Raw genomic sequence first — 14,946 nt, forward strand, 5'->3', positions numbered from 1 at the left:
GAATACGAAAAATAACAAGTTACTGAAGATACTTTAAGATTTTTAGTTATGTCCGATTAAATTTTTAAATTAGAATGATTACTCGAATTACGCCTCTGTCTAAATGCCATTTTTGATTGGGATGTTAAGATAAATGACACTAAAAAAAAAATAACTTTTGAAAGTTTTTCACCAATTTTGTGACCTATAAACCATGTTCAACTCAATTGAAGCCTTTCAGGAACACTGGTCACTATAGTGGACAGCTACAGTAGCCAAATGTTGACACTTAAGTCTTTTAAACCTTTATGGGACAAACGACTATTTTTTTTTATTTGACTTAAATACTTCATTTTACTTTTTATTTTACTTGGATATTAGCCATTATGTATATTTTTCATAGTTTTTATGTCATTGCATGCCATTGATGGTGATAGACGTCCAATGTGTGTAAACTGGGAAGACTTGCTGTGAATGCTCATTTTTCAGTGCCATTGATGGTTCTAGATGTCCAGTCCATTTTGACTGGGAAGGGCGAATGTTCGTTCACATTCGCCCCTCCCAGTCATAATAGAGTGGATGTCTAGCACGTCACTGGCAGCCAATGAGTTCTATTTTGTTTGTGCTAAACCCTAATCATTGCAAGTATGCCCAAAATTTCAACGTTTGTATCATCGGCCCAAAATAAAATCTCCCAAACACGAGTAGAAATGTGTGCAAAAAAGATTTGAAAAAATGTTGGTTCTTCAAGTGTGTATGTTTTGGCAGGTGGTGACCAACCGGGACACGCAGGAAACCCTGCTTTGTATGGCGTGCGTGTTTGAAGTGTCAAACAGCGAGCACGGCGCCCAGCATCATATCTACAGACTGGTAAAAGAATGAATCTCCTTTTTTCCCTTAACAGGCTCTCCGACATCCTGACAAGTGGCAGTGCCTCTCGCTCAAAGTCACACCCCACAACGCTTTCCGCTCACGACCCCAACTCTTTTCCTTTCACTGTTATTATTTCGTCTCTTGTGACCGCATCCATGAGTTGCGGTGCAGCTGTTTTGTTTTTTTATGTGATTCTTTGTTCCACTGCAGGTGATCTCCCCTAGAGACTGTAGCGTCGACATACATAATTGACTTCTCTAATTTGGTCAGTGGAACTCAGTTCTGTCTACTATTTTTTTGTCTGTATATAAGCTGCCAGCTTTTCTCGTGCCGGCGGCCTGATGTGATCTATGTATGAGTGTGTTGAGCATACTTGTTTAATGTACCAGACCTGCAGCCCATAGAGCTCCAAAGAAAAGACCTGACACTAAATGTGCTACAAAATGAAGTCAAATTATTTTCCCTGTCTAAGCACAGCGACACAGTCACAGCGGTCTGATTGCACTCTAAAACAAGAAACTACCCTCACTTTGCTGCCTTTTGTCGTGGATTTAAAGGAGCCATATGTAAGAATTGCACATTCATTATTTATTAAATGGCCCTCATAGTTCAATTGACATGAAAAAAAAACATGTTTTTGGAAACATGGTTCTCATCATGGTTCTTAATGGTTCTCAGCCTAGATTTGTTTATCTTAAAATCGATTGTAAGGCCCTTAACATTGATGTTCTTTGATTCTGTTTACAACAGATGTCCCGCCCTTCGCCAATGGACCTATCGCTAAGCCACGCCCCCTGACAAACTGAAAACCCTATGGCTCTGTCAAATTCTCTCAGTGACATTGACTGAGTGAACGAATGGTTTATGAATAATGCCAGGAGTTCAAAGTTCTGAATTTGTACAACCAGAGCAGGCAATAGACCTGTTTTATTTTTTTTTTACTGAAATGTTTTTTATTTTTATTTTATTTTTTTATTTTATTTTTTATTTTTTTATGAATTTCGTGTCGAAGCAGACAGGGAGGGCTGCAGTCAGTGTTGTTTTTGGCAGCCCTTTTAATTTTTGCTTTAGTCTTAGTCTTTTGGACGAAAATACGTATTAGTCTTAGTCATATTTTAGTCACTTCAATATACAGTATGTTCGTCTTCGTCTAGTTTTAGTCGACGAAATCGCATACGAATTTCACCTCGTTTTACTCGACAATTACTAAAAATGTTTTCGTCTGGAAAATTCAAAAGTTTTATTCCAAAAATAAATAAAGGTTTCCAACAATTTTGAATAAACATAGACAAGCAGATATTGTAGCATCTACAAGTACAACGCCAACTTGGTGATGATAATACACACTCAGCAGGAAAAGCAGTACATCTGATCATTTTCAATTAAACCCACCTTGAAGCGACGAACTGTATGTAATTTTAAAAAAATCTCAGAACGTTTAACACTGTGAAGTCTTGGGATTTTTTGCTATTCTTAGGGTCTAGCCAGAAGTTGCAAACAATCGGTATTACGCAGTAATTGCTCATTTACCCAACAAAATAGCTGAAGTTGGCTCATAGCTTTTAGCTTTTTAGCCATTTCTCCAACTGTCTCTCCTCTAGACTTAATGGCCAGAAGAGCCAAGTGGCTCTGCTTTAGAATGACCAGTATTTTAAGAGGACGCTTGCCATTCTGAAGTGAATACTACGTTAAGGCTAGGAGTTACATTTAGCGTCTGATGATCACTCGGCACAGACCTTTAAAGGCTAAAGTAGCATTGCATATTCTATCTTGCCAAGATAAAAAACTAATCTTACCATAACGTGGCTCAGTGGTAGAGTAGTTGTCCCCCAACCCAGAGGGTTGGGTTATAAGTTCGATTCTCTGCCCTGATGAACTCAAGTATCCTTGCGCAAGATACTGAACCCTGCGTTACTCCTGGTGTTGCGTCACAAGGATGTAGTGCAAAGCGCTTTGAGGGCCTTGAAGGTGGAAAGGCGTTATACAAGTATAACTTCCTTTACCATTACCATTTACCATGTTTCCAAACAAGCAAATGGAGCGCTTCTCTGGTAAAGAGACGCAGCACATCTCACATGAGTGACATGACCCAAAAACACGCTACAATGCAAGCTGAAGTACTCCACGTACAATGTGAAAATGTCACGCATTGTGAACATATGACAGAAACTATGTCGCATTTACGTCTTGTTGTTGTCTTGTCAGACAAAAACTAGCATTTGTCTCCTTATGTACTAGTCTCCCAAGCCATGTTTTTAGCTCGTGGTCGTCATGGAAAAGTTGTTCGTCGACGAAATATTTTCGTTATCGTCATTGTTGACGAAAACAACACTGGTTCCAGTATGTAGTGGAGCGGTATGTCCATGGTATTAAACTTTACAGAGAGGAGACCATTATTATAATAAAGACGAAATGCTACCACGTGCAACTTAAAAAGGAGAAACCCCGTAGGCCGAATATCAGGCTAGCTATGAAGTTAGCTACTTGTTAACGTTATGTTAGTGTGTTTGTTCTTTATTTCATTTTTTTGAGAAAATTGTCAAAACAAAGAATGTTTACAATCTAGAACAAAAAGGAGCAGAAAAAAAGAATATTATTTCTGCCCCCTTGTCCCAAGAAATTAGTTTACTACAAAATCATTTACAAATCTTGAAAGCTTATATATTTATATACATACTAGCCAGCTACTCTGTAGTTGCTGTGCTGGGGTGCTGGGGGTCTTGACAGCTTAGTTTAGTTATATTTTATTCTATTTGTGTAGTGACAGGCTAGTAAACAAGTAGGCAACCAAATGTTAGCTAACTAACGTTACTAGTCAAATCTACGTTTCTACTGCAGTACGTGTTATCAAATATATATATATATATATATTTTTTACAAATCAATCATTAATTTACCTTTGAGCAAACATAAATGTCCTTGGTTATTGTCATGGCATTCAGTTGTTTCTTTGGTCGACAACAGAGCCTTATCCATCACTTGCATTTGGTGAGCTTTCTTTTAGGCTTTCTAAAAGGTACAAAAATAATTCCTCCAATCACAGTGTTTAACCTTCAGGTTTTTGCAAAGTCAAAGTTAGAAAAAAAGACGTTTTAAGTCACGACCACACTGTACATTTCTATGCAACTCTACCACTCTTCCCGGTTGGTGTCAGAGTTTTCTGATTTGGGGGCGTGGCTTAGCGATAGGTCCATTACGAGATCAGTTCTGTGTCTGTGTCCAGGTTGCCAGAGCTATGTAAGGCTACTACAACTTTTACAAACAGTTTGAATTAACAATGTTGTTATCCACTAGTACAAAAACACAAACAAACAAAAAAAAAAACGTTACAAATCTCAAATGATTTATGACATAATCAAAAATAAGGCAAGGAGATGCATTGGAGAAGCCTTCAATCAATGCAGACAAATGAAAACAGAAAAAATTGACATGTGCAAAAGTTGCGCGATTTCTCGTTGAACTTTTGTAACTGAACTGTGTACTTTTGAGTTATTCTATATTTCTTTCATGTATGGTAAACTGACATTTAGAATATGAAGTTGACATGCTCGTGCTACATTGTTTAGCATGTAGGTCCATTGAAAGATATATTTGGTAGGTAATTGAACGTGTAACCTACCTCACTAAAATGTTTTTTTAAGTCCACCAACTTAACCCAAGTAAAATTTGAGACCCTTATGTTTGAAGACTTTAGCTTGTGCTGTTTAATTTTTCGCATGTAATAGACCTAGGTTGTAGACTACACTTGCTGTATATTCAGGGGATCGTTGCTCATGTTAGTGTGTAGTTTATTAGCCTGTCTTTTCTGATTGAATATCAACAATAGTATTGTAACCATTTGTGGTGCAGAATGCATACTAGGGGATTTTCGCCAGAACTTAGATTCTGAAGCGCTTATTTGGCAGCCCAAATTTTGTGCTCTTCAATATTTTGATCCTGGTTGCAGTACCATTCTTGGCCACCAGGCTTACACATGGCTCCTATAAAACATTTCAACCTGATAAGCATCCCTGTTCCTACCTAACAGGTTAAAGGACTACAAGACGTAAACTGACTCATCCAAAAGCACTTTTGTTTACGACACTATTAAGTCGCCTCACACTACATTCCCATGTACGTGGCCTATGCCGCCTCCGAGCCTTAAACAGCTGTGCGATCTCTAAGAGACACGGCTAAAACTGTGATCCGTTGCCCCGTGAGTGCTCCATGTGTACGAGATTCCCCTCGCAGTCTGCCAAAGTGTTGAGACTACAGTGCCTTAGCATATAGGGTCCAACTTTATTCTAAGTCAGGCTGATACGGGCAAAATCATTCACCAGTACACTATTTTGAGAGTCACAACATTAGAACAACTCAGATGAAATTAAAGTTGTATTTTTCTCTAGGAAAAAAAAAACCTCATATATTCCCTAAATCTCCGTTTTTTTTCTATGAACTCCTGTGGAATTTCCTGATGTAAAGGTAAAAGACCAAAAAAAAAAAAGAAAGAAAAGAAAACACACATTCTCTTGCTCTTTTAATGTGGTGTGCATGGTAGCGAAAAGTGCCTTTTGCTTTACAATTTCCAATTCCAAGTGACACAAAAAAAAATGTGGCTAGACCAAAAATGAGATGAAACCAAGTACCGCATTGCCTTTTTCCTTAAAGCAGGGACACATTTTTCATCGGGACACGATGTCATTTAAAAAAGGAACAATATTTCCCTTGTAATTGCTCATATTATACCCCAAAAGTAAACGAGAAATGCTGAAACTTTTGTTTTTGCGTAGATTTTTAATTTTATCTTTTATTTTATGTACACAAAAGGATTTATGCTTCTCAAATACTGTTCACAAATCTATTTACCGTATCTTCTGGACTATAAGTCGTACTTTTTATTCATAGATTTTTTTTTTTTTAATAGCCTGCAATACATGTTCAGGAGCAGAGGTGGCTAGTAATGCGTTTCATGTACTGCTTTACATTTACTTGAGTAACTTTTTGAAAAAATGTACTCCTTGGAGTAGTTTTACTTAGCCATACTTGTTACTTTTATTTGAGTAGATTTGTGAAGAGAAAAAACTACTCTTACTCTGCTACTTTGGGCCACACGTTACATTTTCACTTTTTACTCTACATATTAGATTTATTTTTTGGGCAGCGATGCCAAAAGTAGCTCTAATATTTCACCAATGAGACGTCGCAACAATAATCACATGACTCCATTATACCAATCAGGCACAAGCTTACCGTTCCATGCTCACGCCAGCCTGTTCAATCACGTGGTGTCTCTAAAGGATAAAAAATGGAAGTATTTTACATAGAGCGCTGCCCTCAATATGACTCAGAAGCGCGGATTTTAACCTCTCTTCCAATTTTTATTTGGCACCGATTGACCACGAAAAACCGGCGATATGATCCTTTTAATTCCATAATAGTAACTATGAAGGAACGAATCACTATTCAAAAAAAGGAATTATTTTCTCCACTAGAGGGCACTCATGCTCTTTGGACGAATAATGCTTTATTTCTGTCATTTTTTTTTCTCTCGCCGGAATTCAGTTTTTTTTTTGTTTTTTTGTATTTCTTTGGCCTAATGGGGTTATGTAATAGGTTAAAGTACGGAATAATAGTTCATACTAAAAACTTAAAATATCATTGTTTAAAAATAATCAAACAAAAATGTAAGCAGTTACTCACAATGTTGCTCATTACTTGAGTATTCATTTAACCAAATACTTTTTTGCTTGTACTTGAGTACATTTTTTGGATGGCTACTTTTACTTGAGTACTGTAATAATAATTTGAAGTAACGCTACACTTACTTGAGTAAAATTTTTGGCTACTTTATCCACCTCTGTTCAGGAGAGACTTTAAGCATGTTAACTAATTGGCTATCTTTGACAGTGTTCACTCGCTGCCATCCCCTCCACTTCAAATGGATTGGACGTCTTCTAGTGGTGAAGTAATTGAAACTCACAGCAGAGAGATTAAAATAGACACGGGATTGATCTGGATACTCTTAAATGACAGTTTTGTCATTGGAAAGTAGTAGCCAAAGCTGTGAGCTAATGTGGAGAATATAAAGCTACTACGCTAAATTAGGCTAAGAGGACAGGCGCTGAGCGGACTATTAGCCAGGACTGTGATTACAAGGCAGTGTACATGTTACAAAAGTTGAAAAAATCTGATGAAGCGGCCATTTGTTGAGCTATAGTACCATAACATTGTATCTTGCTAATCTAAAGTAATCTTACGATATCAATAGCAATGCAGGACTTCAACGCCAAGTAAGGCAACTATTGAATTCTTTTCAAGTAAAGTTAGTGAATGTGTATAGGAACTTAACCCAACATACATTTTACCCAATAAATGTGGCTTATAGTCATATATGGCGGAAAACACTCAGGTGACTTGAAGTTCCGCTCTGAGACCCCCAATTTGGCCAAATTTCCCAAATTTTCCTATTGCATTTGTGATACTCATTGGAAAGCTTAAAATCTCAATTTTCTGGTGGAAGAAAAATTTTGAACAGGACATAAAAAATAAATAAATAAATAAAATAAACCACTAAACCCTAACTTGAGGTGAGCGCATGTGAGAGCATAATTAAAGACACCATGATTTTAACGAGATATTATCGCGAATGTACCTTGTTTCGATCCAAAAAAGTCTGTGTAGCATGTCTCACCGAGTGCCAAGACACAGCTGTGAATGGCCACAGCTGGACTTTTTGGGGATTTTATGGGTTAAACACAGTAATACAACAAGGGTCGCAATGCAGAAATCACAGAAATCAAGGAGTGGTCGAGATTTTCAAATATTTACCCTCTCAAAGGTTTTTTTGTTGTTTTTTAATCAAATTTTCTTTGTTTGGATCGATTATTAATCATTTCAAATATCGGGGAAAATGTGACTAACAAAAAAAAAAAATACAATTAAGCTATAGTTATGAGGTACATATCCGTGACCTATTTACAGACACTATTGTTTTCATTGTGACGTAATTTGTTTAAAAGTTTAAAATATGCGAGTGAATAATTTTATAGTCTTTTATTTTTTAAACTAAATATCAGACATCAATTAATGATTCTAAGATAAAAATGATAGACATTTCGAAAAATAAATATAATAACTTCTTTTTATGGCTGGGTTGAAACAAAAGGGGTTGCGCGGTGGTGTCTATAAACAGGGGTCTCCAGGGTAAAACAGACAAATTAAAAATAGTTCGGGGGCTTCATGCGCCATGAAACTGATATGGCAGCATATAGACATATTGTTCTATCAAACAACACAGTTCTTTTTGGCCTAAAATACAGCAGTTTATTTTAAAGAGGGCTGCAAGAGCAGAAATGGCTTTTTCTGCCTTGTCTGTGTTTTCCACCATATATACTGCATTGGCCCGAATATAAGACGGTATTTTTTTGCATTGAAATAAGATTGAAAAAGAGGGGGTCGTGTTATATTCGCAGTCTAGACGTTATACCCGTTCACGACGCTAGATGGCGCCAGATATCATTGAAGCGATGTTCTATCATGACATCTCACAGCTACTCTCAAGTTTACATTATTTTATTGCAATGTTTTTCCCTATTCAGATTATTTTCAAGACTACAGTTACAGTTAGACTTCACTTTGATGGTTAATGCAGTTATTGCAGTTTTGTTGTTTTATCCTAATAGATTGGTTTATTTACATTTCCAAAACCAGAAGTCATTCATTTACGAATGTGATTGCAATTTAGTTTACATATTTAAATGTTAAGATATTAAGATTTGAATGAGGCAAAATAACATGCTTTTTCTCTCAAATATATTGTTATAATCATTTGTTTTTTATTTCATTTTGTAATTATTTTCTGTATAAAAATTAATTTGGTGTTCAAAAAGTCTTTTCAAACTCGAGTCTTGAAAAAGGGGATCGTCTTATAATCAGGGCCGTCTTATATTCTGGCCAATATGGTGTATATATATATATATATATATATATATATATATATATATATATAATTTTCTTTTCTTGCTGCCATCTGACATTTTTGACTAGTTCGACTTATGGTCCAGATAATGTTATGTCCAATATAACAGTAGTAATCAGCCATATTTTATGTATCCTCTGTGAAGAACTACAGGCACACCTGTACTAATGAGCTATTGATCTAATACTGCCCCCTGGTGTCGAAGTTGGATGGCTGTTTCTCTCTTTTTGACTGAAATGTCTTTATGGCCTTTTTTTTTTTTTTTTTTTAAATGAGATTGTACAATTATGGCGTGCTATTTTTCCCTCAATAAAATACACAGAACTCCTTTGCAATTATCAGTAGTTGTTTAATCAGCTCTATGACAATATGAACCAGTTTTGGAACAATATTTGTGAAAAACATGCCTTTTGTGTACATGCTGCAAAAAGTCATTTATTTTTGTTGAGTGTATAATCAGACAAAAGGAGTCATATTTTGTCATTGAATAAAAAGCACGTCCCTGAAAGGTGTCAAACTCGATAAAGGTTCCCCAGACGCGTCTTGAAGGATTGTCCCGCTAAGCGGGAACACCGCTCTCTGGTTTCAGTCATCTTTGGATTTCATTCAGGATGTCCATTAAGTCAAACTGGTTGAAGCCAAAGCGCTTCAATAAAACACTGCTGCACTTGCCGGTTCAAGTGTTTGAAGCAACAACAACAGAAAAATATACTTCTGTTCCCCCCTCCCCTAAGCCAGGTTTTCTTTTTTTTCATGAATATTTCAAGGTAATGTTAAAGAGTGGACCAGTGTCTCCACTTTTTCTTTAAGAGGTAATGATTTGTGGTGGATGCACAAAAAAGCTCAATCATTGTTTTGCCAACACTGTCTTAAGGACACTGTGCTATTTTATTAGAATTTCTGCGTATCTGTTCATGTATTGATCTGTACATGTTTTTTCTTGTACTTGTATACAGTTTTATGGTTGTGTGGTATGTATATTAAGATGGTCGTTGTTTTACTGCTGGTAAAATACATGTTGACGTGTGGTTTCGGCACTACAATGACGAGATCGATGCCTTGGCGGGCAGGAATGTTTGCACCCTTTTGATGTGGAATACTGACACACACACACACACACACAAAAAAATAACATGAAAAATATATCAATTAAACCATTAACATGTTTTTCTCGCAGCTGCAAGAGTATCAGCAGTTTGTTGTTTTATTGTTTTTTTTTTTTTTTTCATTTGTAATTTTGTCAAGAAAGAAGGTACTGGTACCATTCTGATTGTTTTCATATTGTGGCTTTAAGGTGATTTCATTTCACATAGCTCACGTCTTTGTGTTTTGTGTGCACACTTGTTCTTGTATAAGGGTGCGTTGTACAAAAAAAGAAAAGATATCATAGCATTTCTTGGTACAGGTGTGTGATACCTTTTTCTATCCACAAATGTAATTTGTTGGGGCAAGCAAGAAGAAAAAGAGGCTCTACTATGTATGTTTTGCATAATTATGATGATGATGGTCTTGTCTTTGCTGTAACATTATGATGCCTTCTTGATAATACTAGATATTTTGTAGATCATTTTTATGTATGCAATATTGCAGCTAAATAAATTTTAAACCATTTTGTGGAGTTCCAGTACTTTTGTGTGCGTGTGTGGAGCTGTGTAAGCGTGGGATTTCTCGACACTAGATGTCGCTAAGTGCTCAGTGGCGCCACCAGGGGGTGGCCACGGCCACCCCTATAAATTGGTTGGCCACCCCACTGGCCACCCCGCTTGCCAGTATATCGTTAGATTGTTGTAGCATCAGTTATGCATTTCATCCCAAATGAATGCATTTATTTTGTATTGTTAAATGTAGGGCTGTCAAATCTTTCACGTTAACGGGCGGTAATTAATTTTTAAAAATTAATCACGTGAAAATATCGCAATTAACGCATTCGCGGTACGACTCATTCACGCATTGCTGCAAACAGCCTACAATGGCGCCGTTTTACTTATATACAGAGATAAAAGGCAGAGTGGAGTAGATACAAGCATTCATTGGGGCCGTGCTTTTACTTAGGAAAAGCTTTGTCATCTCTCCAACAGATAAATATTGTGGGAAGCGACGTGGGGAACAATGACAGGAGTTGATCTTTTTCTTAACACCCCAACGCAGAGAAGATATAGCATTTTCAGCCACCACGCACAGTCATGGTTGCACCACTTCCCATCATGCATTTGGGCAGAACAGTTAAGTCGCTACAGTATCATTTACTGAAAGCTCAACAAATACACTAGATGGCAATATTTAGTCACAATATACAAACTCACATTTATCTTTTAAGAATTACAAGTCTTTCTATCCGTGGATCCCCTTCACAGAAAGAATGTTAATAAAGTTAATGCCATCTTGTGGATTTATTGTTATAATAAACAAATACAGTACTTATGTACAGTATGTTGAATGTATATATCCGTCTTGACTTATGTTTCCATTCAAACAATAATTTACAGAAAAATATGGCATATTTTAGAGATGGTTTGAATTGCGATTAATTACGATTAATTAATTTTTAAGATGTGATTAACTCGATTAAAAATTTTAATCATTTGACAGCCCTAGTTAAATGTACACCTTATGCCTAATATATACATAACACAATAAAACAGAATTGTTGTGGAACTCAAAATGTTGACTGGACAGTTATGGACTATGCGCATTAAATCATTAGTAACATCAAATATTACACAATACACCAAAGTATATCAGTAGCCGTGTCCTTAAGTCTTTCTGATAGTTTTCCCCTGACCTTTTTACTGCAATAATATAATGAAAACCTGAAATTATGGCTTTTAGTCTTGGCCACCCCAAGATTTTAAGTGGCCCCATCTGGCCACCCCTATGAAAAATTTCTGGAGGCGCCACTGTAAGTGCTTGCACAACTATTTTTATTTTCCCTAATGGAATGAAAAGGCTGAAATAACATAAATGAACACTAGATAGAAGCATGGCTTAAAGTGGGATACTTGTCTTTAATAAAGGTGTCTTAAATGTGACAGGGCACAGTGTGGTTGATTAAATGAATGAATAAGTAAATAAATAAAAATGCCTACCTAATACATATTTTTCATAAATAATAACTGATTGGTTTACTCTCAACATAGCCTTTGCCATAAAAGGGTGTGCACATTTATGCGACCGCATCCCTTTTTTTAAATTTTTTTTTTTAAAACTCAATTGTTATCTAAAGGTCTCATTGAGAGGAAAATGGTTTGAAGTAATTTATCGTATATTTCAAAAACTTGCAATATGAAGAGAGGAGTGTAAAAGTATACCACAAAAAAAAAAAACGTTCATACTAATACTGAACTCCCATGTGCTGTTGTCTTACATCTGACTTAAAAAGGTCTTTTAAATGCATCCACCATCTAAATAACACTTTATACGCAAGTGACTATTTTTGGTAATTAATAAGAAATACCTTAGCTGCATGAAACCTGGTGTCCATATACAGTATGTGGACATCACATATTGGGTCATGCATGCTACGCTTGTATACCAAATGTTGACCTCCAATTAAAACATCTTTGAATGGAAATTTTAAAATTTCCATTTATTTCTGAAATGAACAACAGCCCGTCTCGCTCTTTAAACGTCTCATCAGCCCAGAGACATGAAAAACAAGCGAAGAGCAAGCATGCCCTCTCCTGGCTAACTCGGTACCTACAGGCAAGCTTCAATCTTCAATTTATTAATTTAATTAATCAGCCCTGAGACAAAATGGAAATAAAAACGGGCTCCAAGAATAGATGTCTATACATCCCTATAATATATTGTACCTGCCAAATGTCATTGTAATATGTCCATGAATAATGGAGGACTAATAATTTTAATTCCACATTTAATATAATTAAACAGTCCTGAGACAAAAAAATAAAAGAAAAAGAAATCGAGCTCCAAGGGTTCATGCATATTGATTCCTGTAATATAGCTACCAAATTTCATTATAATTCGTCCATGACTAACGGAAAAGTAGCAATTTTAGTTCGTGTTTTCACCAACAACAAGAACAAAGTGAATGAGAACTTGAGACCTCCCTTCAGGCGATCTAAGAATGAAGACGTGACAATAAAAAATATATATAAATGAAGAAAATGTCAATTAAAGGTAAATTAATACAACTAAAATGAATAAAAACAGATTACCAGATTAGAAACAGATTATTACTCTGGTTATGGCCCCCCTAAGATTAGGTGTATACTTTTCTTTTTAAAATATATTTAAATTTTTTTTGTTGACCTGTTGAGTCACTGCTCTTGAACTCATTGTTAGGGGTGCAAACACCATATTTTTTTATTTTTAATCTATTCCTCCATTATTCGAGGAACAATCACAGTCAAATTTGGTAGGTACATTATTAAACACATCTCGACGCCTTAGGCATGCCTAGGTAGGGCATCGATTCTCGGAAGTTGATTTTTATTTTTGTATCAGGACTGATTAGTTGATTGCTGATTTATAGTTGCCTGTAGGTTAGGAGTTAGCCAGTAGAGGGCATGTGCAGTCATGGTATTTAACCCTTTCATGCATGAAATGGTTTTATTACATTCATATAGGACAGGCGTCTCAAACAGGACAGTAGCAGCCAACGGGTCAATATTTTGCAGCCACCCTTTCATATCCACCTCAAATTCAACATTCCAACATAACACACAACATTGTACCTCATATTAGTGTTGACTCCATGTATTTTTTGCAATGGGAAATAAAAATATATGAATCATTTTAAACTGAACTAGAAACTGCAATTTCGGGAGAAATTACACCTGGGTCTTTCCTCAGTGGAGATACAGATCTTAGCCCCACTCAGGTGTAGCAATAGAATGGACAATAATACCAGTCATTTGCATTAAAACAAATTAATGCCATTAGAAATGATTGGGAGAATTGGACGTCCATGGCCGTCAATAGCGGCACCCTTCATAAGCGTCAATGGAATTGGGGACGTTTGGGGGAGACGTCCTATTGATATCAGGTCATTTTTTGTAGATTTGGGAAAAAAAAAAAAATTCCCATTGAAAATGAATGGGAAAAATTTTGGACGTCCATGGACGTCAATGGTATCAACTTACATAGGCGTCAATGGAATCCAAGTACATTGGCATCAATAGAATGAAAAAACATAATTAAATGCCATTAGAAATGAATGGGAAATTTGGACGTCCATGGCCGTCAATGGCGGCGCCCTTCATAAGCGTCAATGGAATTGGAGAAGTTTGGGGGACACGTCCTATTGATATCTGGTCTTTTTTTGTTGATTTGGGGAAAAAAAAAAAATTCCCATTGAAAATGAATGGGAAAAATTTTGGACGTCCATGGACGTCAATGGTATCAACTTACATAGGCGTCAATGGAATCCAAGTACATTGGCATCAATAGAATGAAAAAACATAATTAGATGCCATTAGAAATGAATGGGAAATTTGGACGTCCATGGCCGTCAATGGCGGAGCCCTCAATAAGCGTCAATGCAGTTGGGGACATTTGGGGTAAAGGTCCTATTGATATCTGGTGATTTCCTACTGATTTGGAGACATTTTGTTTTTTCCCCATTGAAAATGAATGGGAAAAATTTGGACGTCCATGGACGTCAATGGCATCACCCTCCATAAGCATCAATGCTATCGGGGACATTTGAGGTAAAGGTCCTATTGATATCTGTTGATTTCCTACTGATTTGGGGACATTTTGTCTTTTCCCCATAGAAAATGAATGGGAAAAATTTTGGACGTCCATGGCCGTCAATGGCATCGACATCCATATAGTCAATAGAATCCAAGTACATTGGCATCAGTAAATTCGACATGCATGGCCGTCAATGGCATCAATGCAATGTAAAGTCCATAGGAAATCCCATTGGAAGTGAATGGGAACTTTTCCCATTACAAATGAATGGGAGAGTTTTTGGCCAATTTCCGGGGAACCGTAATTTTTTGCCAAATTCTGTATACAACTTTTATGCCCCTCAACGTCCCGGAATTTTTGATGCCCAAATTATGTGATTTGGTCAAAAACTGTAGGACTAGATACATTTTTAAACTTTTTTTTTTTTCCGGAAAATTGCCGTTTACGGGCGAACGGAAAATTTTTCGGGGGATTTTGAA

The 14,946-nt window shown here is 36.4% G+C and overlaps 1 protein-coding gene across 7 annotated transcripts in view; it reads left to right on the top strand.

The window, feature by feature from the left end:
- The window catches only part of tead1b (TEA domain family member 1b), an 85,028-nt gene extending 74,595 nt beyond the window's left edge, over positions 1–10,433 (top strand). For all 7 annotated transcript variants that reach the window (XM_057855854.1, XM_057856007.1, XM_057856079.1 and 4 more), the window contains one exon: positions 748–10,433. In XM_057855854.1, coding sequence (XP_057711837.1) covers positions 748–861 — 114 coding nt within the window. In that variant the 3' untranslated portion in view covers positions 862–10,433. The remainder of the gene's footprint in view (positions 1–747) is intronic.
- Positions 10,434–14,946: the final 4,513 nt, after the last annotated feature.

The sequence above is a fragment of the Corythoichthys intestinalis genome, chromosome 1 (assembly GCF_030265065.1).
Source record: "Corythoichthys intestinalis isolate RoL2023-P3 chromosome 1, ASM3026506v1, whole genome shotgun sequence".
Classification (NCBI taxonomy): Eukaryota; Metazoa; Chordata; class Actinopteri; order Syngnathiformes; family Syngnathidae; genus Corythoichthys; species Corythoichthys intestinalis.